General features: G+C 40.2%; 1 protein-coding gene across 3 annotated transcripts in view; it reads right to left on the minus strand.

Annotated features, from left to right (window-relative positions):
- Positions 1 to 329: 329 nt before the first annotated feature.
- Positions 330 to 26,555, minus strand: part of RAB28 (RAB28, member RAS oncogene family) — a 120,214-nt gene continuing 93,988 nt past the window's right edge. The window contains exons 5-8 of one of the 3 annotated variants that reach the window (XM_074991734.1): positions 16,881 to 16,984; positions 13,373 to 13,450; positions 2,541 to 2,649; positions 330 to 974 (exon numbers count right to left, since the gene is read on the minus strand). In XM_074991734.1, coding sequence (XP_074847835.1) covers positions 2,554 to 2,649; positions 13,373 to 13,450; positions 16,881 to 16,984 — 278 coding nt within the window. In that variant the 3' untranslated portion in view covers positions 330 to 974; positions 2,541 to 2,553. The remainder of the gene's footprint in view (positions 975 to 2,540; positions 2,650 to 13,372; positions 13,451 to 16,880; positions 16,985 to 26,555) is intronic. The other 2 variants (XM_074991733.1, XM_074991735.1) reach the window with 2 other exon arrangements.

A 26,555-nucleotide genomic window follows, 5' to 3' on the forward strand; every position in this document is an offset into this window, starting at 1 on the left:
GTCCAGTTGATCCAGCCAAGGAGCATAACATCCCTGGGAGCGATGAACTAACTAAAAATGACTGATCCTAATCAATTCATCAACGGTTTCTAATGTGTTCTGAATACACTGATCATAATAAACGGTCCAAACTGCTGACTGAGGTTCTTCCAAATTCTGAATACATATAGGCATTGTATCTAACACAAGAAAGGATGTGGATTTCGTACACTAATATTTATTACTGGCATCCTTCAAGCAGTGATGGGGACAATTTGGGTTCTTGGGGGAAAAAAAAAGAAAAAAAAAGGAAAAAAAAAAAGGAAAGTATGTTTTCATTTTAGGTTTATTTCAAGGACTTTCTCATTAGGTACAATTTATACATTTTTGTACCATATAACAATGGAATATCTTCCAAATTATTCCTACATAAAATATATCAAACTGGTTCAAATGTTAATCTCATAATAACTTCTCCAAGATACATTTTGTTGAGTGTCAGTTTAAATCATATAAAAAAAAAGACAAAATGCTTTGGTAAAATACCTTACAGCAGTAATACCTTTAAAACTATTTTGAATACAGAAATTTGAATAAAATTTTACTGCAATATCAATTAAAAAGATAGGAGGGTATACGAATACACAATTACACTGCCTTAGGAAAAGTATAATTCATAAGAATATATATCTTAATTTTTCAAAGTGTGTGGTCCAATGTTTGACTCTCGGCCAATCAACCAAAATGCCTGCTGCTTTTCAACACACAATGGCATAGCAAGTTTTCGAAACCTCTAACTGCACTACAGCGATGGTCACTGTTCAAACAAAGTTCCTGGCAACTTCTAGGCCTGTGCAAGGGAAGAAAGGCTGCCAACAGTATCAATACAAAGAAAAATATGTTCACTGAATTGCACACATTGAGCTTCTAGGAGGGTTAACAGTTCTTGCCACAGGCTCTTGACTGTAGTTTACAATATCAGCCTTCACCACCCTCTGTAATAAAAGAAAACAAAGTGATTATCAAGGTATCAGAAGCAGACATTGTTCAAAGTGCTACTAAAAACATTTAACATGGCAATTACTTTAATGAACTCTAGAATACAAACGTGTTACTATGAAATACGTTTGTGCTAATAAAAAAAATCAGTCTGAGCAGGCATATACTGTAGTCCTCTTCTCCTGGAAATTATGCAGAAAAACTTGTCTCGGTGCTCATTCTCATTCCACATATTGATTTCTTGATACAAGAGTGTCTTGGTTGCTGAGTTTGCATGACCCCTTTGTAAGGCCAATACATGTATTAACATAACTCCTCTTACAATAATTAAAAGGTATTTTCTTTCATGAGAAACTCTTTTTTGTTTTAAGTACTGATGGTGGATAACAACGTCTCTTAAAAAGAATAATGGGTTTGTGTATTTGAAAAATAGTATATTGTTTAACTGGAATTGATTTGTTAGCTATTGTTCACATGAAATGAAACTTTTTCACTCTTATTGCCCTCATAGGAATTTGAAAACCAAAACAAAAATTTTTAAGTTTAACCAATTGACATTTTAGCAAATTCGTAATAGGCAGAAAACTTTACAAGCAAAACAAATATTAACACCTTGATAGCTCTGAAATAATGTATTCTACTTATCTGTCAGGGCCATCCCAAGGGTGGGGAGGGGAGCAGGACAACCCCTTCCCCAGCCTCCCAGGTGTGGGGGCCCCTGGGCACCCCTTTCCCATGTCACTGCACCCTTCCCTGCTCCACCTCAACCCTGACCACCTCCCCAACCACCTGGGTGAAGGATTACCTAGGGCAAGGTGTGGGCAGCAGGCAGCAGCAGTAGCCACAGGGGGTCCCCTCCCCTCAGCCTCCATCTCCCTCCCCCTCTACCACACCATGCAGTGCTCCACCAAGCCCTCCCAGCCCGCTGAGCCCTGCTTCCCCACAGGGAGCTAGGGGTGGAGGCCACAAAAGCACCCATGGAGAATAGTGGCTCAGTGAGCCAGGAGGCAGTGGTGAAGCAAAGCAAGCTGCCACTTGCTCCACGTCCTGAGTGTGGGGATGGAAGGAAGAGGCAAAGGCCAAGGGGAGGTGACCCTCTGCAGCTGCTGCTTGTCCCCACCACTTGGGCCCTGTCCCAGGTAGTCCTTCCCCTCCCATCCACGGGATGGCTGGGGCAGCTGGGGTCCCAAAAGCATAGGGTGTAGGGCAACCTCTCCACCTGGTCCTATGGATGGGATGGCTCTGTATTGATGAATCTATTCACTAAGAAATTAATAAACATCTGATGGAAGTTCTTTGGTGTTCATTTTAAGTCATTGAATGCCAATTTGACTACCTGTGTTGAAAACTGTCACTAAAAATATTAATACTCGATATTACTGCAAAGCTACTAGGAACAAATCAGAATTAGAAATTTGATTTAATCTGGGCAAATGCTGTTAAGAGATACACAACATATATATTTTAGTAAATATACAGCACAGAATATTTCACAGTGGTATTCACAGTCGCACTTACTACTTCATGGAAAAGCCAAGTAATTAAAAAAAATTTATTTTTACCATGATACCTGAACTACTGCACTGAACAGACTTTACTCGGACAGTTGGCAGTGCTGTAGTGTTGGTTATCTTCTTCGGGATACTTCACTAGTTCTGCCCTGACAACATGCTGTCAACCACATGTCAATATAATGGACAATAGCAAGGAGGAGAATGAAAAACAAAAAGAAGAAAATGGAGAGACAGATCAATAGCTGAAAAGAAAGAATGAATGATACAAATGATAGAACAAAAGCTAAACCAATTAACCAAAACAAAAACATGGTTCTTTCTAGGTCCAGAGCTGACTAAGAGACAGAGTTATGCCTAGCACAAAGTTTCATAGCTAGAGAGGAGGAGCTCCTGAAATTCATCACCAGTCATGCCTTCTTCCACAACCAATATAGAATAATCAGTTTAAGCAACCAATAAAAATGTTGCACAACTCGTACATGAAAGTGGACTGAAAAAAGGGAGGATGGGTGGAGGAAAGAGGACTGACACTTTCTTTGCCTCTAATCAATGTAAATGCTACATAACTATTTCTAGCCACAGTTGTGACAGCTGTATTAAAGGTATTTATGTATAATTTCTACCACAAAACCATAGTACAATTAAAAATATTTCCAAAAATGATTAACACAAAACCTCACATCCAAATGCTTTCAGTTAGGACATGTTTTACCAGTCAACAGTTCTTAAATCACTTGCAAGTTTTGTTGAAGCAATTTTTCAGTGAAGTGACTGCGACAGACAATTTGTGAAAGGAAAAGTAGAGGATGTGCTTATCTGCATTTTATGGATGAACTCCAATGACTCCAGATGCAGATTTCACTTGGGCATACTAGAAGAATCCCTTCAACATTCTTTGCCAAATATTTGTCTTTAGTAACAACAACCAATTCTCTGCCCGAACCACTTTTACCCTTTATAAAAGTATGTCAGTTCTTACATAATCAAAATTTGTGTGTGTTACAAGTGAAGCACAAATGGAGGGGGAAATGATTTTATATTTTTAAAGGAAACATCATTTAATATGGACCTGAATATATAAACACTGTTGCAGATAACCTCTGTAAATAAAGCATACACACAAAACAAGACATACTAATTCAACTAAACAGTAGAGGATCTAGATTTATTAGCTGCTGAAGTACTCTGCTTAAGTTTTAATTGATCAACTTCATATCTTATCTGGTGGACAAGAGTCATGATTTACTAGACTTCTGGCCTGATGTTATCAAGAAAAGGGGTACCAAATCCCATGCAAGGATTCAGCTTTAAAGTGTTATCTGACCTCACAGGACCCAATTTCTTCATACTAAGCTCTATGCTAGACTGAACAAAAGGAATCCTTGCAATTGGTAAGCAATTAATTGTCCCACCCAAATGTCATTTTAAATCCCATCATGTAAACATAGCTAGGTTAGTGACCTATGTTTAAGTCACTTTGTGGCAGGGGAATGATTAACATAAATGACTTGGATTTTCTAAAGAATTTCAGTTAAGTAAGAAGCAAAGAAACAGCATACAACATTTTTCCCCCACTAACTTTCTGACCCCACAACCCCCTCACACACACAAATTTGGAGATCTCTATATTAGACTGGAAGTATTAGCCAAGGCTCCAGTTTCTTGCAAAAAATCAGATCCGTAAGTTTATTTGGTACAGGTATGCAGAATTCCAGATCTTGCTTAATACAAACACTATTATAACAGGCTGACACACTAGCACTACCGTGTTAAACTGGCATTTAGTTAAAGAAAAAAAAAACATATATCACTTAGAAAAATGTTAATTCTTGCCAATTCCCTACCAAAAAAGTTGAACCTCATACAGTTGCAGTTTCTATATCATGACTAGAAGTAAAAAGTATTGAAAGAAAAAACATTTAATTAGTAAAGGAGCCATTTCCTTACATTTTAACAGTCCCTTGTGTTTTAAAAGAGCAAGGAATCCGAAGGCTGAAAATAAGATGCAATGTGTAAATTCTTTGCTCTGGAACTCTTTCAGCTTGAAAAGGTGCTCAACTTCCAGTCTTGTGTAGACGGCTAATTTGTTTTATCTGTCTTTTGGTGGACTTGGGTTTGATTAGGAGGTAGCATGCTCTAAAAGGCTGCACTTGTACCCAAGCAAATTCAACAAAAAATAATATTTCCTTTAATGGGCCCAAGATCACCCTCCATCATGGAACAAATATTTTATTTGGCTAACCCAAACCTTCAGAATGTGTGCGTCAAGGCCTGCAAAATCATGATACTGGTTAGACACAATCTTTTTTACACTTATTTTAGAGGCGTAGAAGAAGAAAAGAGTGTCAAAAACTGCCCCGTGCCCCTCCAACAGCTACTAACAGCTGCCTCTTCTGTGATAAGATCTGCAGATGCAGAATTGGGCTGATCAGCCATCAACAGACTCATAAATAGGAGGGTGACATGAAGACGTCTTACTCGTTATTGAGTTACCACCATGAAGAATTTACCTAGTGGATGAGTCACATATGTAGGCTTCTCACCATGATTGTACCAGTAAGAAACTTTTTAAAATGAAAGCTGAGATTCCCGTGCATAAAATCATGTAAGTCAACAATGTTATTTTTGCCAGGTGAAAGAGTGTTAAGCAATCAGACAACTTTTCAGGTCTCATGATTCTGTTTTTGGTGTGTGTTCCTAAGACACACATATTCTTCACTTTTGGTGATTATCTGAGTTTAATGTTGAGCTCAATATACATACAGTTACAACTGAGGCTATGTCTAAACTACGAGATAAATTTGAATTTGTTAATATCAATTTTGTAACACTGGATTTTATAAATTCAAATCTCACTATCCTTGCCTCCCCACGTGTGCCTCAAAAAGTTGACTTATTTCTGCCACACACAATCGGCAAACGTTGGCTGTTACAGCAGTACACTATCCCACAGTTCCCTCATCCCTGTGGCATTCTGGGTATTTTTGCTGGTATTTGACATCATTGTCCCACATTTTCAATTGCCCTCATTCTCCCGTGGTTAGCAAACATCCATTTTTCCAGGAAGAAGGTAGGAAAAGTAGGGCATCAACAAAGATCTCCAAATTAACACGAATATCTTTCTTCCACAAGTGAATTGCTTTTTAAAACTGCAGCTGTTAAATGAATTATCAAGGATTTTATAAAAAATCAGCAGGTGTGTGTCTTCCCAACTGACTGTCCTCCCTTCCCTGAATTACATCTGATCCCTGAAAATAATACAGGGACAATGAAAAGCATGAAGAAGGAGTAGAATAGTAAAGATTTGGAAAAAAAAGTTGCTGAGGAAAGGGTTTTTGGATTTCCAATCCACTATTAGCTTCTGTGCACAGTATGTATTGTCAGCTGGCCTTTCACCCACTCTTCCCCGTGTGAAGGGGTCCAAAGTTAGAAGAGAGGGGATAGAAAAGGCTAGGAAAAAAAGATTTGTCTTCCCTCTTCTCTACACAGAAATTGTCAACACAGGGAATGGGGCTTGCCAAATTTCATTGCCATTGTGGGGCAGTTTGGTGTTTGGGAGGTTGAATGGCCAGTTGACACAGTCCCTGAAAATCTTTTTCAGCTTTGGGGTGCAGAGTCCATGGCTCGAAGGCCACCTGAACCAGTCCCCCCGAGCAGCTGCAAACCCCCACAATTCATAGTCACTGGGGTAGAAAAGCTCCAAAAATCTTAACCACTGGGATACACTTCCCCCCGGCAGCAGCAACACCCTGAAAATGTTAGCTAACCTCCTGGCTCCTTGTTGGAGCAGGGAGCGTGGGGGGGTTCTGTTAGGAGCTGGATGAAGTAGTCCCCATGGGCAGCTGCAAGCCCCTGTAATTTGTGGCTGCTGGGGGAGACTTCCCCCCAGCAGCAGAAAGGCCCCAAAAATCTTTTTGGTGGGGAGCCAGTTGAAGTAGTCTCCCAGGCAGCTACAAGCCCCCAGAAATCTTAGGCGCTGCGGGAGACTTCCCCCTCCCCCAGTGGCAGCTAGCCCCCCCACTTCCTTGTTGGGGCAGCAAGCAGGGAGGGTTTTCAGTGGGGGGCCAGCTGAAGTAGTCCCCCCTGTGCGGCTGCAAGCCCCTGCAATTTGCAGCCACCGGGAGAAAACTTCTGCCCAGCAGCAGCAACGCCCCAAAATTCTTAGCCACTTGGGGAGACTTCCACCCAGTGGCTGCAAGCCCCCAGAAATCTTTCCTGCCCTTGGAGCCCTAGCCACGTGCAAGCCAGGACATGGTGCTGCCTGGCAGCATAGTCAGCACTGAACAGCAGGCACATCCTTTTACTGGGTTGGAGGCTACCCAAGTGATGTGGCTTAGCATGGGAAAGACCCCGCTGTGGAGGGAGGGGAGTGCACATACAGATATAAACTGCCGAGAAGAAGTTTCTTGACTTCTTGTGCAAGCATGACCCCCACAACAGCCTTGCCGCCATGTGGTGCAGCAGGGCAGTGGCTGGCATGAGGTAGTGCAGAAAAAAACACCAAGTGTAGAGACAGAACCATGAACTCTGTGCTGGGACTATTTGTAATGGGTAGATGCGCTCAGAGTGCTAATAGCAAAGAAAAAAGGATGTTTCTTATCAGCCGCTCATACAAACATGACCCCATATCCACAGGCTTCCTGGTCCCGATTTGAAATTCACAGTCTTCCTATTACCTAATTCCTGAGTACATGGATAGCAGCGGCCAGAGCGGAGCACTGTGGGTTACCTCTGGGACACCTCTGGAGGCTAATAAATTTGATTTTAAGAAGTAGCACTTTCACACTGGCCTTTATTCAAGCTTTTTAGTTCGATCTTGATGCTACACCCAGCAGGTTCTGACAATATTATGATATTGATATAAGTGCTCCCTAAATCAAACTAATGGTATTTACAGTGAAGACAATCATCTGGTAATATCGAGCTAACTGCCTTAAATCCAAATTTTTCCTGGTAGTGTAGACATAGCCTAAGACTGAATCTTATGTTTAAAAAAGAATCCTCCATTTCTGTGAGAGTTAGATAGCAAAGCAGCAGTTACACTCTTGCTTTTTAGCAATGCATTTGAGAAGGTATTCCACTGACTGGACTAATTCCAAAGGCATTGATCCAGTATTTAAACAAGCACATTTTTTATAAACAAAAGCCAGTTCCAACCTTTAAAATTGCAAATAATGGCAGCATCTCTGTAGCCACAAGGGGAACCTAACCTCAACAGGTGCTACTTGAATTTGAGTGCTTCAGAAACTTTAATGTATTCTCACAAGCTTCTTGTGAAATATGGACGTTTCATACTCATTTTACAGAAGAAGATAAGAAAGAAAGGAGAATAAGGGACTTGCCCAGGGTCACCACAGGAAATCTGTGATAGACCACAAAGAGAAACTACAGATCCTGATTCTTACTACAGTGCCATAACATCAAGATGATCCTTCCTGTCTGGCAAAAGCCCAGTTCCATGCTGCCAGAAAATATGAAGCCATGCACTGTGCCATGACAGTTTTTCAGTACAGGGACTAGGAAATCTACAGTTTTCCTCCTAAGAAATTTCCTTCCAGTAATTTTGTGGACACAAGGTTGAGGCTCGTCCCATCCTCACTTCAAATTATGTAGTGGCCAAATTATGCTGTTTGCTAGACCTACAGATTTCAAGATACCAGCAGGAGGCCTTAGCACTTACATTTCTCCCCAAAGTTCATATCACCAACTTTAAGGGCTGTTAAGGTCAATTTCTATACTGCTTTTCATGAGGAGTAACATCAGGTCTGCCGATGGGCGGGGGGGGGGGTATGGGGGTAACTGCCCCCAGGCCTGGCATTTCAAAGAGGACTAGAGGTCCCATCACCACAGGAGTGGCAATGGGCAGAGTTCCAGAACCCTTTGAAACACCATGAAGCACTGTCACTACTCAACATATGGTGATGGGGGCCAGGGCTGACTGTTCTAAGCCCTGCCCCACCTGCCCTTAGCTCTGCCCCTTCTGAAGGCAGGGAGCCAGGCCCCACTCCCACCTTGCCTCCAGGCCCGAAGTAACTGTTGGCATTACTGCATAAAGCTAAATTTGACTTTGCATGCTCAACTGTGGGTGTAGTGCAGAAGCAGTGCTGTGAAAATCCATGTTCTTGGCCTCCTAGAGGTGTCCCAAAATGTCCCAATATGACTTATGACTGCTCTGGCCAGCACTTTAAACTCTGCTGCCCTCCAGTGCATAGGAAAAGGCCCAGGAAAGTCTGAATTGCATTACCTGTTGGACCAGCATGGCAAATGGAGCAGGCAGCACAACTCAGTACACCTGAATATGAGTGTTCTATGTCACAGATCAGCTTCAGAATGGAGAGTACAGGAGATCCTGGACCTAACTGCTGTGGGAGTTGGGGGAGGAATGAATCTGTGGTGGCAGAAATATGATGCAGCAAAAGAAATATTTGTATCTATGCCAAGATTGTGCAGGCCATGGTGGAAAAGGGATACAGCAGCAATGCCCCAGCAGCTTCACATGAAAATAAAGCAGCTCAGTGGCCAGGCAATCTGCCTTGACCCTCCATCCTGACATGAAGTCTTCCCCTTTACTCGCACGGGCTGCCATAAAATGATGGTAATGTTGAACAAAGGCATATTCCACCACCATTCTCAACATGCTCAGCCTGCAGTTCAGCAGTGCCCAAACTTTTCCAGACAGGGACCCATTTTGACAATTCAGGAAGACTTGGTGATCCAAGGCAATTCAAAAATGGGCAGCGGGTGGGGGAGTACTGCCATAATAAGCTAAGTTTGCGCCTGAGGCAAGAATACAAAATTGTGCCCCCTCATGTTTATATATTCATTGTAGTTACTTCACAGGAAAAGGGAAAACACATTAATAATAATATAATAACACTACATTTATTATAGTTAATTATTATTTTATTATTATAGTTGATGTGAATTGTGATGAAGGAAAGATCCCTCATCCCCCAAATCACTCCTCCCCCCCCAGTTTAAACCCCACACTCAGAGGCTGGATGGGCTGGGGCAGTCACACTCGGGGGTGGGGTGGATGATACAAACAAAAAAGTGAAAATTGACAAATCAGCTACATAGAATGGGGGGGGGGGGCAAAAGGAGGGATGGGTGTACAGGGGGCAAAAATTACTTACTGCAAGAGTCTATTAAGTGGCTTGCCTGGGATGGCTACAAATATCAAAGGTGGAGAAGCTGTCTTTGTCACGTGCAACTGCTTCTCTACTGATAGTGCTGCAGGATGTGGCAGCATTAAAGAGCTGTAAATGGCTCCTTTAAGAGCCACATGCTGCTGGCGACTCCTAACAAACCTAATTGTGACCTATATTTGGGTCCCAACCCATAGGTTGAGAATCCCTGCTGTAGCTGAACTGCTCCTTACTGCAATCTAGGCTTCATACATGATGACGCATATGGCTTCATGGGAGATGGTAGCAAGGAGGAGCATCTCCACATCTCCAATGATAATTTTCTGGCCTGGAATGAAAGTTCCATCCTGAAGCTTTCTGAAAAGACCAGAGTTCCTAAAGATGTCTGATAGGTTTATTCTAGAAATATACAAGATTTTACATAATTGTTGGTCCATTTCCCATATCCTCTTTTTAATGTGCAATGTTTTGAAATCTATTCCATAGTTCTATGAAAAGTGAATTCACACTCAGATTATCAAAAAAGCATGAATACGTTACTGCTTTTGGCACAACAGTGTGCAGGTCTGAGGTACGAATGGTGTTTCAGTTTTGTAGAGTTAAAGAATAACTGATTTCAGATGTAATGCATTACAGTATTATGTAAGCATAACAAACAAATAACAGGTGCCTTCCTCTCTTATATATAAAGACAAAAGCATATTGTTCTGATCTTTTGTATTTTTGCAGAGCATACAAACAAGTTTTTCATAGCCATTCTGCTTTGCTTGTTAAGTGTCCACTGCACAATATATCTTGCCCTTCTACTGCTAAAAAAAAAATCTAGGTATATATTTCAACACACATTGCAAATGTTGCCTTAGGAAAAGAGCTAATTTCTTATAATAAGACTAGAAAATAGTTTACTAAAATACACAAAAAAATAAAGAGCAGGCTCTCCATAAAAGGGTGAGTGTTTAATAAATATATTTGACTGATTTTTTTCCCAATAACTATTAACCCTATAATGGCCAGCAATGCAGTCCCTTGAACTGCTAGAAGAGGTTCCATTAGGTATGATGAGTAACTTAAAATATATTTATTATAACCTTATAGCATCATGATACAATAAAAGTTAGATTCTGTATTGTAATCCTTATTTTCCAGGGTTTATGAAACTGTGTGTAAAATCTTTTTAGTTTGGATGTTGTGCACAGTCAAGCTGAAAGGGAAACTGTTTTTTTTAAATGGAGTTTGGAAACAAAGAGGATTAATTTTAATGAGAGGACCAACAACTGTTTAAAGGTTTTTACCCCTAATCAGTTTTGATTCATGAATATGAACTAACTGCTTTTCCTATTCTGGGGACAAAAAATAGAAGTAAAATTATCTTTTCCTCAATTGGTGCTATTTTGCATCTGAAGAAACACTGAGGCTGTGTCTATACTAGCTCCCAACTTTGAACGGAGCATGGTAAGTAAGGTGTTGGGAGATTACTAATGAAGAGCTGTGGTGCACATGAAGCACTTTATTTAGCTAATTCTCCCCGGTGGCAACTTCAAAGCAGTAAACTTTGAAGTGCCGGCTTGGGTGTAGCTGTGGCTAACCCGCTGGTACTCCAAAGTCCCTTTACGCCTCAAAATTTTAACACTTCAAAGTTGCTGCAGGGCAGAATTAGCTTACTGAAGTGCTGCATATGCACCGCAGCACTTTATTAGTAATCTCCTGACACCCTACTTACCATGCTCCCTTCTAAATTGGGAGTTAGTATAGACACAGCCCGAATGACTCAAAAATTACACTGTACTGTTTAAACACAGCCATAATCCAAAGTGGCCTGCAGCAGCTGAACAATATGCACATACAGAAGTCACCATAGTCATATCCCTAATACGGGCTTCCTTAGGAGATGGTTGTTTGGAAGTACGCTCTCTCCTTCTGTCTCTATGGAAATAAAAGATAATCCCCAACATCCCTCCCCTTGGAAACGGGGTCAGCAACCTTGCTGAGGCAGGTCACTGAAATTTGACCTTTTGACCTCTAGGTATGGTCCAAGTGCCACTGATACTTTGTAAAGTCACTAACAGTCCTACTTACAACAGCTTCATTAGTAAATAAATAAATAAATATACAGAGCTTTACCGTTTAGGTGGTGGTTGGTAGCATTAGCTGGTCTTTTAATAATCCACAGGCTTTGAGCAAGCTTCTGGCTGCATAGGGAAGGGGGCAGGGATGAACTTCCACCTCACGAGCCAATGAAAATCAGCGTACATGCCACCCTTTGCACCTGTGCTGGGGTGCTGACCCCTGCCTTAGAGAATGTAACTAAGATCAAATTGTCTGACATAAAGCACAACCAGTGTTAGTTCTTGACTGGCTTGTTGCCACCGAGATTCTTCTTTGGTGTCCAACGTAGCAGTAATTAATAATAGAACTAGCCACAAAACAAAGCACTGATATACCTAACACACAAAGAAACTGAATGTAACGACAAATTTTAAACACTGAAATACCTTTGGAGGAAGATATTTTGAGATTTGTATGTTTAGGAAGCTAATTAAAAATGCATATCCCAAACTCTTGATAAAGGAATAAAGCAGCAATTTCTTCACAACCCTTTTAAACATGATGAGCTTGATTCTCACTGGATATAATGTCATGTTAATGGAACTATACTGATTTACTGAAGTCAGTAACACTATAACAGTACCTTGCTCAGCACACGTCCCTGGGGATAGGGTTGAAAAAAGTCAGGTACAAAAGGCCAGAGCCCCTGGGATGACCCTAAGCCTGTAAAACAGGACAGCTAACAATTTAGACTAGGCACTCTTGCTGCATTACCTCGAAAAAGGAATGAGACAGAGAAAAGCTGAACAGGTGGCAACTCTCCCTAGTGTGTGAGCGCAACTACATAACCTAATGCACTGGCAGTAGAGGGTCTGAAGTCAAAACACCAACCTCTCCCCATCCACCCACCTGTGTAGTGCGGGGAGTAGTTACTTTGGAGAGCCTGCTCTTCCCTCCTTGTGATGGGCAGTCAGCACAGAAGCAACAAGGAGAGATTTGTGCCCCCCTGACCTCCTTGTGCTGGTATGAGAATGTGGCCTTAACCCACCAAAATATACAGAGGACTTTTCCCCCAACCATGTGAACCACATCCAAGATACTTCTCCACTTCAACAAGGTATTGTTTACAATTATGTAACATTTCCAATCATAAAGATTTATATGCTCTATTTTCTTTTTAACCTACAATTGTCAAATTAATTTTATGTTAAAAAGTGTAAAGAACTACAAAGGAGGATATAAGTGCAATAAAATCATACCTGGTGTTTAATGAAAGCCGATGTACATTTGATAAGATTTCTCTATCTATAACTGTGTACCTATACCTCTAGCTAAATACACCCTACAAGTTTGTTCCTGCTTTTGGAATTCTCGATATATTCTGACTTGTGATTTTGTGGACCTCAACTGTATGTTTTGTACCATGTGAAGCACTGACCATGCTGTAGATGTTAATGGTACGACAACATAGTACGACACAAACATTGCAAGTTTAGAATGTTTTTAAAGTAGGCATGTAAAGAACAAACAAACAGATATGAAAGGCTGTAACAGAAGCAAACAGCTGACTCAAGCATGAATGGGATGCAGCTTACCTTGAAGGAAAGATTATTATTCATTTGTATTCAGATTTTTTTTCAACACCCAGAAAATACTTAGCAATAGCAATGTATGCAGGACAATCACCTGTGATTGTTCCAGTTCTGCTTTGTTTAATTTAATGCCAAGGATGTCAGCAGCAATTCTCTGAAAACATAGGAAGACCTACATAAAAAAAATTAGATCTTAAATGATTAAAAACAGACATCCTCAAGTTTCTTTTAAATACATGCAGCTTTCTTGAACTGTAAACAATGAGATATGTAAAAATATGATCTATGCAAAACAGATCTGAAAATAACTTCATCTTGTAAATTCAATGCTGTTTAAAATAATTCAGCAATGATATAAGGGAATGAACAGCATGCTTAATGGTTAAACAACATTTCTACTTTGTCTCCAGAGACTTAACTTTAAACAAGTGCTTACACAAAACCCCTCTCAAATATGATGGTTAGTGTTGCAAAATATGAATAAGGGTATTCACTAATGTTCACTTGAAAAATATTTTACCAATGCATTGTGCAGCAGAAACCTCAGAACATAAGGTGTAGCAGATACATCACTGGGGCTCATATCTTGCAGGTGTTTATTTCTGCACTTAAAGTTAGGTACATGTTTAAATGTTTGAAGAATAGTGTCCTAAATCCATAAAGGCTTTAAAGAAATAGCATTACCTCATTAACAACATGCTGCATTTAAAATATGTGGCATCCTGGCACTGAGTCAGACTTGGACAACAAAGCAAGATGTACACATTACATTAAACCTCTTTATAAAGTGAAACTTTCCCTAGACAGACACTTGGCCTGTGCTTATGCTACAGAATTTCATCTTTTGTCCTTAAATAGGTTGGCTACAACCAGTTAATTAAAATGAATCACATCCACGCTGACTCATTTGAAAAATCCTTGCATTTTTGCCCTGCTACCAGAGATCCCTAATGTAAACCATTTTATTTGCAATTCTCTACAGATATCTACTACCAGCTTCCTGCACAGTTCCCAGAAGGATTGGATTCTGGGAAATTCGGAAAATCATCTGATTTTACAGTGGGGCGGTAGTAAAAGAATTAGTGAAAATATTTCAGCTAGTCCATAGGTAGTACTGAATTTTGACTCAAGACACTCATCCAGAAGATTTAAAAATGGAGTAGAAGCTGTAATGCTGTAAGTAGCTGCTCACAAGAGAATTAGATACTTCATTGTATAGATTGCATGTCCTTGGTTCAGCACCCTTGAGTTGCCAGACCAGAGAATGACTGTTTTCAGAAGTACAACCTGTAGTGTATTCTTTTAGGTTCAAGTATCCTTATGTTTTTGGCCAATAAATTAAAAAAACAATGGAAACCTAAGAAACATTCCCATAATTAGGGGATTAGTGAAACAAAAAACTAAAAAAAACTTTCTCACATACTCTTACATGAAACAAAGCATTTGACACGGTCTCACATAATATACTTATCAACAAACTACGAAAATATAACTTAGATGGGGCTACTACAAGGTGGGTGAACAACTGGCTGGATAACCATACCCAGCGAGTAGTTATTAACGGTTTTCAATCCTACTGGAAAAGTATAACTAGTGGGGTTCTGCAGGGGTCTGTTTTAGGACCGGTTCTGTTCAATATCTTCATTAACGATTTAGATATTGACATAGAAAGTACACTTATTAAGTTTGCAGATGATACCAAGCTGGGAGGGGTTGCAACTTCTTTGGAGGATAGGGTCATAATTCAAAAGGATCTGGATAAACTGGAGAAATGGGCTGAGGTAAACAGGATGAAGTTTAATAAGGGCAAATGCAAAGTGCTCCACTTAGGAAGGAACAATCAGTGTCACACATACAGAATGGGAAAGGACTGCCTAGGAAGGAGTACAGCAGAAAGGGATCTAGGGGTTATAGTGGACCACAAGCTAAATATGAGTCAACAGTGTGATGCTGTTACAAAAAAAGCAAACATGATTCTAGGATGCATTAACAGGTGTGTTGTGAACAAGACACGAGAAGTCATTCTCCCGCTTTACTCTGCGCTGGTTAGGCCTCAGCTGGAGTATTGTGTCCAGTTCTGGGCACCACAGTTCAGGAAGGATGTAGAGAAATTGGAGAGGGTCCAGAGGAGAGCAACGAGAATGATCAAAGGTCTAGAGAACATGACCTATGAAGAAAGGCTGAAAGAGTTGGACTTGTTTAGTTTGGAAAAGAGAAGATTGAGGGGGGACATGATAGCAGTTTTCAGGTATCTAAAAGGGTGTCATAAGGCAGAGGGGGGGAACTTGTTCTTCCTTGCCTCTGAGGATAGAACAAGAGGCAATGGACTTAAATTGCAGCAGGGGAGGTTCACGTTGGACATTAGGAAAAAGTTCCTAACTGTCAGGGTGATCAAACACTGGAACGAATTGCCAAGGGAGGTGGTAGAATCTCCATCACTGGAAATATTTAAGAAGAGGTTAGATAGATGGCTTTCAGGGATGGTCTAGAAAGTGCTTGGTCCTGCCATGAGGGCAGGGGGCTGGACTCGATGGCCTCTTGAGGTCCCTTCCAGTCCTACTCTTCTATGATTCTATGATTAATTACAAAACAATGAGATCTGTTAATCTGCTTATCACTGACAATGTATCAAATCAGTTTGAAAATGAAACACCGCCTATTTGAAAAAAAGAACATTAGAGAATGTGCCTACTACAGAAAGTATGAGTTTTGTTGCTCCAATACACAAAAGGTCACACTTAAAAAAAGCAGCTAAATCTAACAGGATGTGGCCACACTTGGCCAAAATTTCGAAATGGCCATGCTAATAGCCAAATCAAAGAATACTAATGAGGCGCTGAAATGAATGTTCAGCGCCTCATTAGCACGTTGCTGGCCATGACACTTCAAAAGTACCGCGTTTCACTCGCACGCGGCTCGGCCGCATGGGGGTCCTTTTCGAAAGGACCCCACAGACTTCAAAATCCCCTTATTCCTATCAGCTGTCATGCTATGCAGAAAAAGAGAAAGACTGTGCAAAATAGACAGATCTCAAACCATTCTACACATATAGAATATGTGGAGTATCAAAGCAGGTAAGACACCGCTGTAATTAACAAAGCATAATTATAACCAGGGCTTTTTTTTCTGGTAGTATGTGCCAAAACTGTGTACCAGCACCTCCTCACCAGGGTTTCTGCAGCTGGGGTAGCTGACAGGGCTTAGCGTCCCAGCCTTTCCCAGCCACAGGGCAGCCAGAGTCACTGTCGGCCCAACAGCAGCAAGGGGGACACAAGGCGTCATGGGGACAAGAGCCAGAGCCCCCACTTGCCCTGCAGCAGCAGGGGCCATGAACTGGAGCCCCTACCACCTCTCCAGCAGCTCCAGATGTGGGAACCCAAGTAAGGGAGGGAGCAGCGGTGAGGAGCCATACCGGCTCCTCATTTTTTACAAAATAGCACTGCTTATAACAATGTAGTAATGATCCACTCCACTCGGTTAGCAAGTGCACCTGCAGCGACTGCAGTTCTGTGCACTTTGATAATTGGTGTGCAGTGAAATTACCAAATCACAATCCAAAAATCACAGTTTCAAAATATAACTATTTTATTTGTCTTACTTACAGAATCGCCTGTCTTGGCTGACACAAAATGGCTACTGAAACCATTTTCCTGGCAAAATCGTTGATGTTTGTCAGCTTTCACTGTTCGCATGTGCTCCAAATCAACTATAAAAAGGTTCAAAAGAGAAATTAGTGTAATGTAGGCCATTTATGTAGATACTTCTGTCAGCAGTTATTCCTTGAAAATGCTTACAACAGATGAATCTTGCCTTCATACAAATTAGCAAATAATTATAAAAACTAAAGATTGTAGAGAAAAAAAAACCTGCTACTTGAAATTTCTAAGTGTACATGGAAAAATAAATTAAAATAAAAACTGAACTGTGAAATGCAATAAACTAATTTAAACACAGGAGTCAGATTCTATGTTTAGATGCATAAGAGGAGCTCCTACTGTCACTATTGGGAGCCATGTACATGAGTACGAGGATAAAAATTAAACCCCAAATGTTCTGCATGCAAATGTGATACACTATGAAAGTTCTAACTTAATTCAAATACTGTTACAAAATAAAAACGGCAAGCTTACAGATACATGTCTGCTTCTACACAATTAGCTTCCAAGATAAAAATGTAATTGATTTATAAAGAATTTCAGTATAAAGTGGCGCAGCAAAAATATCCATTACATTAAAATCTATTACAAAATATTAACATTCATTTATTTGTAAGTTGAGTTTTCAATTCCACAAAGATTCACTTCAGAAAGAGGTATTAAATGACATAAAATGCAAATTTTAAGAATGGTGTGCATTATTTTCATGTTTACCAGTACATACCGATTGGAAGTACAGCAATGCTTTTAAACAATGTGTTGCATTGAAAACCACTGAGTTCTTAAAACACAACATGGAACTCAAGTCTTGTACAGGTTTTTATTATATGTACATTCCAATTTCTCAAAATCTGATCCTAGGGTAACTGGAAGCTATATTGAACAGTTTCTCTTTTTATTGCATTACAGTCCCTATAAGGGTGTTGACTCAATGCCGTCAAATTATAAGGAAAATATATTCACAAGGATTTAAGGACAACTAGGCTCTTTGAGTCAATACAGGAAAAAAAACCTTAAACTGATTTCCTGAGGAAGGGACCCAACTGACTTGTAAAAACTTGCAAATTTGCAAATCTAGTAAGTCTACATAATAGTGTCATTTGACTATCAACTGAAAAAAATGTTCTCATACTAATAAAAAGCTTTATTTAAAAATGATATTGGAGGTATTTAATTTGTAGGCTCTGGAGGTTTTTTCTGCAAGATTTTTGATCTAACAGGAGATTCCTATACCCCATTTATACCGCTTACATTGGTTAACATGGGGCTTTTTGCTACATGTTGCTTTCCCTAACCTGTCACTGAGGCCTTGTTTACAAGAACAGGCCTAAAATCTACCATAGGCATTAATTTGTGCAGAACTAAAATTCTAAGCTACAAATAGTAATGTTTATAAGTAGTGGTTTATCATAATATTGAAGCTAGAATACTCAACAAAAAAAAAAGATCAATAACCAATTTAAAAAAAAACCCGACACAACTAATATACCGACTGCCCTTTTCTTTCCCTCTTCAAAAGAATACCTATTATAAGAGAGATAATTTGTGCCAAGAAATTTTTCAGTTGAAAACATAGCATACTTTCATTATTTTTAGTCTTCTCGTTTTAGATTTAATAAAGTTGTGTGGGAGGCAACTCTACCACCACACCTGCTGGAGAACTATTTTGGAGGGAAGCAGGGTGGAAGGATTTTAAAAAAAAAAATTCAACCTTCCTGGGCCAGATTTTGAGAGAGGACTCTACCCCGCTCCAATTATATTTTATTGTGTTTTTAAATGTATTATTAAAAGTGCTTAACCAAACTCTATACACCTGTATAAATAATGAACACACAAGATAAAATTTTTAATACAGAAGATTAAAAGAATGGCTGATACCATTTGGCCCTATTAGAAGTCCCACAACTTCTCTCTCCCAGAAAAGAAAACGTTAGAGAATAGAGATGCACCATAGCATGCTTTGACAAAGTCATGATCTGTTGACAAAAGGATGCAATTCCTAAATCTGTGGCAGGCCCATCACAAAAATTGCCCTGCAGCAGCACCTTCGCTTTTTTAAACCAGGTATCCATTCAAGCAGTTCCACTGATTGCAACTGCCATGGTATCCACCAGAAAGAAGCTCCTTCACTTAGGCCTCAGTTCAGCAAGGTACTTCTATAATGGTTTTGAATTAGTTTTAGCAGTGAATGCAAGGTACGGTAAGAGGTCAAAGGCCCTGCTCCAGCATGGTTCTTAAACACAGACCTAACTTTAAGCACACAAGTAGTCCAGCGCCACTCCTCCACCTTAAAATCCATATGGCAACTATGTAAAAAGACAATGCAGCTCTTACGATAAGGATGCAAAACACTATCTGCAGAAAGCTTTACTTCAGTAAAAGAATAGTATCATACGTAGAGCAATATAAACTGCACTTTAGATTAAATAAATGAGAAAGAGGAAGAAAATGGAAAAGGAGGAAAGGAGCTACTTGTATGTCTGTAACAGAGAACAAAGGGAAAGCAGCGCTTACAGATCCATAACAGGAGGTCCCTAGTAACCAGTAGGCAGCGTAAAAGACAGTTACCTGTTCTGTAACTGGAGTTATTTGAGATGTGTTGCTCATGTCTATTCCAAGTCGGGTTTGTGCTGGTGCATGCCCAGTTGCCAGAAGCTACTGGATAGGGCAAAAAGCTGTTACAGAATAGGTAACTGTCTTTTACACTGCCGACTGGTTGCTACGGACCTGCTCTTATGGATCATTCTTTTACTGAATGAGCAATCACTCAAAGAACAACTAATTTAGTTTAACATGTTGAAAACAAAAACAAAAGGCAGTAACTAGAACTATTATTAGTAATTTTCCTTTGAATACTCCTCCAGCAGATACTGGTGTGTCTCACATGTAGATACTGAAATAAAGGTGCAATGGAGAGTCCCAATATTTTCAAAGCAGAAGTGTACCAAATAGTGAATTTAGTATCGTTGGTACATTGTTTTCTGCAAACATACTTAAATCTTCTATACTTGGCTGTTATGACAGCCATGATTTACGGAAAACCCAAACTGTAGTACTGCCAATTTTACTCTCCCTCATCTTTCTAGCTACTAGCTGTCTTTGTTCTTTGTCTTGGAAGAAGCAACATCAAAAGGGCTCACTGCATGCTCTATCAATGACAATATTACCATTGCCATTTAGGCCTATTTGGGGGTATCCAAGATTTTAAAAAGGCCACAGGTTCAAATATTTTTGAGCCCACCAGAATTCCAATTAAATGCAGATTATCCCTATCAATTTGATTCTCTCTCTCGTACTGGATTTTTTTTTCTTTTTTTATTGTATTAACTTGGTGGGTGCCATGACACTATCATCCATACCTGTGGAAGGTCAGCTAATCCATATATTTAATCCAGGGAGTCAAAACTTTGAAAAAGTGTATCAAAAGTCACTGATATCAAATTATTTGAGCAGGAAAATGATCACCCCTAACTGCAATACATTCAGCGATAAGAGACAAGATTAGTTGATGGCCATGTCCTCATGGTGAATAGAGGGCAAGAAATGGAACCCTGAAATCAGAGAAGAGTTTGTGGTAATGGACGTAAGACAGTTTAATTCTGTGATGCATTCTACACTGTTCATATCGGCTTGCCCATAACTATTTCACTTTATGCCCTCCAGTTTGAAATGTACTGATAAAGTAAGATTGGTACACTAACAAAACAAAAAGAAAATCAATCCCTCTACAAGTGATTTGATTTCACAACCAAGTTATTTAAGAATGTATTAGGATAGTCAATGATAGCATAAGTAGAAATAACCTGTTCTCTCATGACAGACAATTTTCTAGTCAGGCACAGGCACAGTGTAGCTGAATGGATGAAGGAGTGGGAAACAGAAGACACGTTGTAACTTTATTTTAGTAAGGTTTCTGGCACAGTCCCTTATGACGTTCTCCTAAGCAAATTAGGGAAATGTAGCCTAGATAAAAGTGTTAAAATATGTGCTGGTACTAGTCAATATGCTTATTAATGACTTGGATAACATACTGGGGAATATATGTTTACAAAATCTACAGATGACACCAACCTAGGAGGGGATGAAAGTACTTTGGAAGACAGGTTTGGAATTCAAAACAATCTAGACAAATTGGAGAACTGGTGTGAAATCAGCAGGATGAAATGCTACAATGGCAGGTGCCAAATGCTATTCTACAGAAGGAAAAGAAAAAAAATCAAATGCACAACCACCAGAAGTGGAAAAAATAGGTAGGTGGTAATACCACTGAAGAGACAGAAGAGTTATAGTGGATCATTAGCTGAATAAGTCAACGTGAGATGCACTTTTGAAAGCGACTAATAATTCTGGAGTGCATTAATAGGAATGTAGTATCTAAGACATGAGAAGTAAAAGTCTTGCTTTGTATTTTGCAAAGGTAAGACCTTAACTGAAGTACTATGTCCATTCCTGAGGGCTATACTTTAAGAAAGATGGTGGCAAACTGGAGAAAATACAGGTGAGAGAAAAAATGATCAAAGGTTTAGAAAATCTGACCTATGAGGAAACTAAAAAACTGGGCACATTTCACCCAGAGAAAAGAAGAATGAGGGGAAAGCTGAATACCGTCTTAAAATATGTTAAGGCCAATTGTTCTCCCAACCTCCTAAAACAGAAAAAGTAGTAATGAACTTTATCTGCAACAGAGGTGATTTAAGTTAGAAATTAGCAAAATCTCTCTTACTATAAAGGGTATTAAGTTCTGCAACAGGCTTCCAAAGGAAGCTGTGAAATCTCTGCCATTGGAAGCTTTTCAGAACAGATTGGACAAACCCTGGTCAGGAATGATCTAGTGTTACTTGGTTCTGCCTCAGCGTAGTAGGCTGGACTTGACGACTTATCAGGGTCCTTTACAATCCAGCATTTTTTTTTTTTGTCTTCAGAACTCTTTTCCTATATTACTACTCCTCATGATGGAAGAAAGAGCCCCAGCCATATGGAAAATATTACCTTTGAGTGTCTGCTGTGAAATATTTCCTTTCCTGGGGAATAGCAATGTTTTTTTGCACCTACACCAAGGGTGGGGTATCTCTGGCCTACAAGCCACATTGGGTCCCCTGCTTAATTTGATCCAGCCCATGACAAGTTTCCATGCCATAGGTCAGAAGCCCCAAGCAGTTCTGGAGCACGAGTGCCAGCATTCTGAGCCCATTCCCACTAGTGGCAGGGCTGGATTTAAAAGGGGCATTAGAGGCTACAGACCAAGACCCCAGACTAAGGGGAGGGCCCACCAAAAGATCTCTGGGCTCCCAAATTCCAAATTGTTTTGTGGGGACCCCAAAGCCTCGGGATCTCAGCTGCAGCCACTGAAGCCCTTGAACACTATCTCCACACACTGCTGTGACCCTCCCACCGCACATGGCGAAGGCACGGCACCAAGAGCATCATGAGAAGATCTGCTTCTGCACTGCCTTTACCTGCAGGCTCTACCCCCACTGCTCCTTTCGGCCAGGAATCCCAGGTAATGGAAGCTGCAGGAGACAGTGCCTGCAAGTAAGCAGGCATAGGACAGAATGGACTGCACTGAGCCATCTATTTCCCCTACTACCAAAGGGAAGATACTCCAGGTAAATGTCTCATCCCCAACCTTCTGCCCCTCCTCCACCCTAACTCCCTGCCAAACCCCACTCTCAAACCCCCTGGCCTGAACTCACTCCTGCACCTTAAGTCAGCTCCCCCCTAGACCCCACACTCCAACCCTGAACCCCAGTGCTGAGCCCAGGCCAGCAACCTATCTCCTTCCTAGGCCCCACACACCCAACCCAAATTCCTATTCTGAGCCCTCTCCCTCACTCCATACACCTTAGACCCAGCCCAGAGCCCCTTTCTGGACCCCAAATGCCTTATCCCCAGCCACCTCCCTTAGTTGGCACCCTTACCTCCTCTCATACCTGCCCTTCAGCCTCAACCCACAGCCCCTCCTGCACTCTGATCCCTTATTTTGGCCTCATCCTGGAGACTAAGGACTCCACAAAAATTTAATCATCTGGACCTCCAGAAGAATTAATCCATCCCTGACTACAGCTTAGTTGAGTGAGTGCTTTTCTGACAGACTCCCTCCCCTGCCTCAAAACTGAATTTAATGTGGGTCAATGGCTCTGATAGAAAAGAGGTTCCCCACCCTGTGCTACGTCAGGAAGTGACATATGAACAAAAAGTACTTTAAAACAGACAATTTCTTAAAGTTTATAAGAAGAAGAAGAAGATGGAATTCAAGCAATACTTCTGAATTTTTATATACCAAGATGATATTTTGCTGTGCAAGAGCCATGTTATTCTCACACAAGGAATGCGTAAGAGATCCAGTTGAAAGTTTCAACTAAAAGCCTGCTAAAATAAATGCCGCTAAACCTGCATTTTGATGAATGCAAAACTTTGGTTCTGATTAAAGCAGATGACATATGAACTTAAGAAAATAAAGCAAGGAAATGTGTTTTGTTTAAATATCTTTTCAAGTTATAGTTGACAGGAACAAACTACATAAATAGGTTACACACGGGTCTGGTCTTGACCAGAATAGGGCATGTATATTAATGCTATTTTATAACCGATTGTACCTATCTAGAGAGATCTGATATACTCTTTGAGTAGGCTGCAGAATTTGGCCCAGAAATCTGTCTCCTGAGAATGCATCTTTCTTTGAATTAACAGCAACAGGGACAAAGCAGATAACTGGCTAGTTATGAATTTCCTATGCTCCCTTGGCATGGTGAATATATTGGCTCAGAAGTAATTCAGCTCTCAGAAGTGATCCCAAACTTGTTTCATTTTCACCATTTAGATGGCAATTCAAATATACAAATTAAAAAAACTTGTACTGGACTACTTCTCAAATGTCTTTTAAAAGTACGGACTATGTGATCATTTACATTCAAATCCACTGGAAACATGCACAAATTTAATAATCAGAATTGTTTAATTAGCTCTAGCCCATTGATTTCAATAATATAAATTGGGTACTAATTTTACTAGCTTAGCAGAAGTTGATTTAAACAAATAAAAACCTGACACCAACTCCCATTAGGCACATTTTTATTGTCTCAAAGTAAGACTTGGTAATAAAACATGTTTAATGTAACTTACTACATAGAGCTGTAATAAAGCTGGTAACTACCGTGACAGTCCAGTAAGTGCCAAAAGATGTTTTATTGGGTAATCAACAAAATGCTGGATGTTATGGTAAATATATTTTTAAAATAGTCATTTCATGGCCGATAAATAATAAATTCTGAGACTAACATTAACAACTCAACAAAATTACAAAAGCAAATAATTATACATACGTTCAAATGACCCTGTGCCACAGAGAGAGAAGAAATTATGCAGAAATAGAGTCCAAAACACCTACACAGAAGGGAAAGGTCCATAGAGGGAAAGGGAAGATTACACAATAGTAATCTCAAGTCACTTTGTGGCTACCATCATGCTGTACCAACACAACTGTGAAGTCCAGATGATATGAGAGAGTTTGATGGACTAATTAAAGGTCACATTACAATTCCGCATGAATGCTGCACAACAGGGAAGGGAACAGAGGCATATACCTCACAAGGCAATTGAATGGCAGCTCAGGAAAGAGCCAAGATGCTTATAGTGGGAGCAGTGGCGAGAAGCAGCCACTATGCATATTAGTCAAGACCAGTGTCTGGTATATTTGATGGTTTCTCGTGGTTCTTCAGCCTATTCATCTAACCAGTATGGCACCACTACAATATAGAAAACATGAGCTATGCTTATGTTAAGTTACTGCAGCTACCACTAATTGCTAAGTTATCCAATTTTTTAAATGGCATACATTAACACATTGTGAAATTATCTTGGGGCTTCCCCAATCTAAATCGGGTACCTCTAATTTTAAAATGTACACTTTGCAAACTGTGTTCTAAAAGGCATCCATTATTAATAGTTCTTTTGTTTATGCTTAAACGTTCACTAATAAATGCGACAATTTGGTGTAATACTATGCACTATATATAAATATACACATGCATTTACAACTATCCATTTTGTAATTAAAAAGGGCTATTTCATATTTAAATGTAATTAAGGGTAGGTTAATCTATAGCACTGCTTATAAGTATATTCTTTTATAAGTATGCTGTGGAAAATGCAATATAATCTTTCTGCAAAGTATTTGCAGCTGTTCATACAAGTTATAAAATTACACAAAGTATAAATAATGAGCTATCAAAATTAGCCCACACAGACATGACAAGTAAAATGCACTAATAATTTATTAATTTCATTTACGTGTGCTTAATATTATATACATATTTTCTCTTCTAAAAATACTCCTGGGTCATCATATAAATGGGCAGTATATAACAATTTCTCCTTTTCATTTTATTTGCTTACTATAGTGTCAGATGGCCTTTTCCACTAGAAATCTTTAACTTTAGAGTCTTAACTCAATTATACAATAAACTGATGAAGTGAATTGTCTTCATACTGGTATGTTTGGAAAAACATTGTAGGGAAACAATATAGTTCAAACACTACAGTCATTTAAACTTCACTTCTGATACTTAAGGTTCAAGTTTTGTTGTGCTTAGGCACTGATGCACTAGGGAGAAGGAGGAAGGGTGCCAACACAGCTGAAGTGTTTTAACATATCATGCCTTAAGGCGAGTGTGGGCAATAATTTTTGATAAGCAGCCACTCCAATATTTTGGAAAGTAGTCAAGAGCTGCAGTTTTCTATGGAAGGGGTGTGGGATGAAGGTTGCATGAAAGAGGGGTTGTGACCTGGGTAGGTTATTGGGATGCAAGGTCCAGGAGGGATGTAGGAGTGGATGCAGGGTCTCAGAGGGAGTGGTGGTGCAGGACAGGGTGGGGTACCAGAAGTAGGCTCTGGATAGGAGGCTCTTACCTGAGCAGCTCCTGGCCAGCGGCACTCTCAGGCAGACTCCCTGCCTGCCAGTAGCCCAGACTGCTCAAAGTGGGGAGCTGTTCCATGTGGCTCTCTCCACTTTGGGAGGAGGCTTCACACCACACGTTCTCCCCAAGTAAAATTTCTCAGCTCCTATTGGCTGGAAACCTTTGGGAAGCCCTCCACCTCAGTGCACAGGGCCATAGGGAGCAGCCCGCTGCTTTAACTAGCACTGCTCTGTGCCACAGGGGTGGGCCACAGGCCAGATTAAAAGGCTTGATGGATTGGATCCTACCTGAAGGCTGGATCTTGCCTGCCCCTGTCTTAAGGCATGATGATACAGAAGCACTAGGAGATGTATGCTGATCAACAGGATATACTGATCTGTTTAACAGATCAACCTGGTATGCTCTCTAGCCATGTCCCACCAGGCTGTTGACCGTCAGGGCCCATAGTCCTGGCCACATACAGTCCTTTCTATACTACTAGTACTATCTGGTTCCTGGCCTTGTATTTCCAAGAAATGCAAAATTTACAGCTTGCTTCTGCCTGAGTCTACAGTTCTGTGCATGTTGCTCCCCAACTAAATCCAGAAACTATCAATCAGCCCTCAAAGAATATTTAAATGTGCCAGATAGAATTTGTGCTTTATAAGATTTTCAGGCTGAGTACATTGTCATTTTCGACAATTTTTCATTTAAAAACAAAACTTAA

Source organism: Carettochelys insculpta, chromosome 4, assembly GCF_033958435.1.
Source record: "Carettochelys insculpta isolate YL-2023 chromosome 4, ASM3395843v1, whole genome shotgun sequence".
Lineage (NCBI taxonomy): Eukaryota > Metazoa > Chordata > Testudines > Carettochelyidae > Carettochelys > Carettochelys insculpta.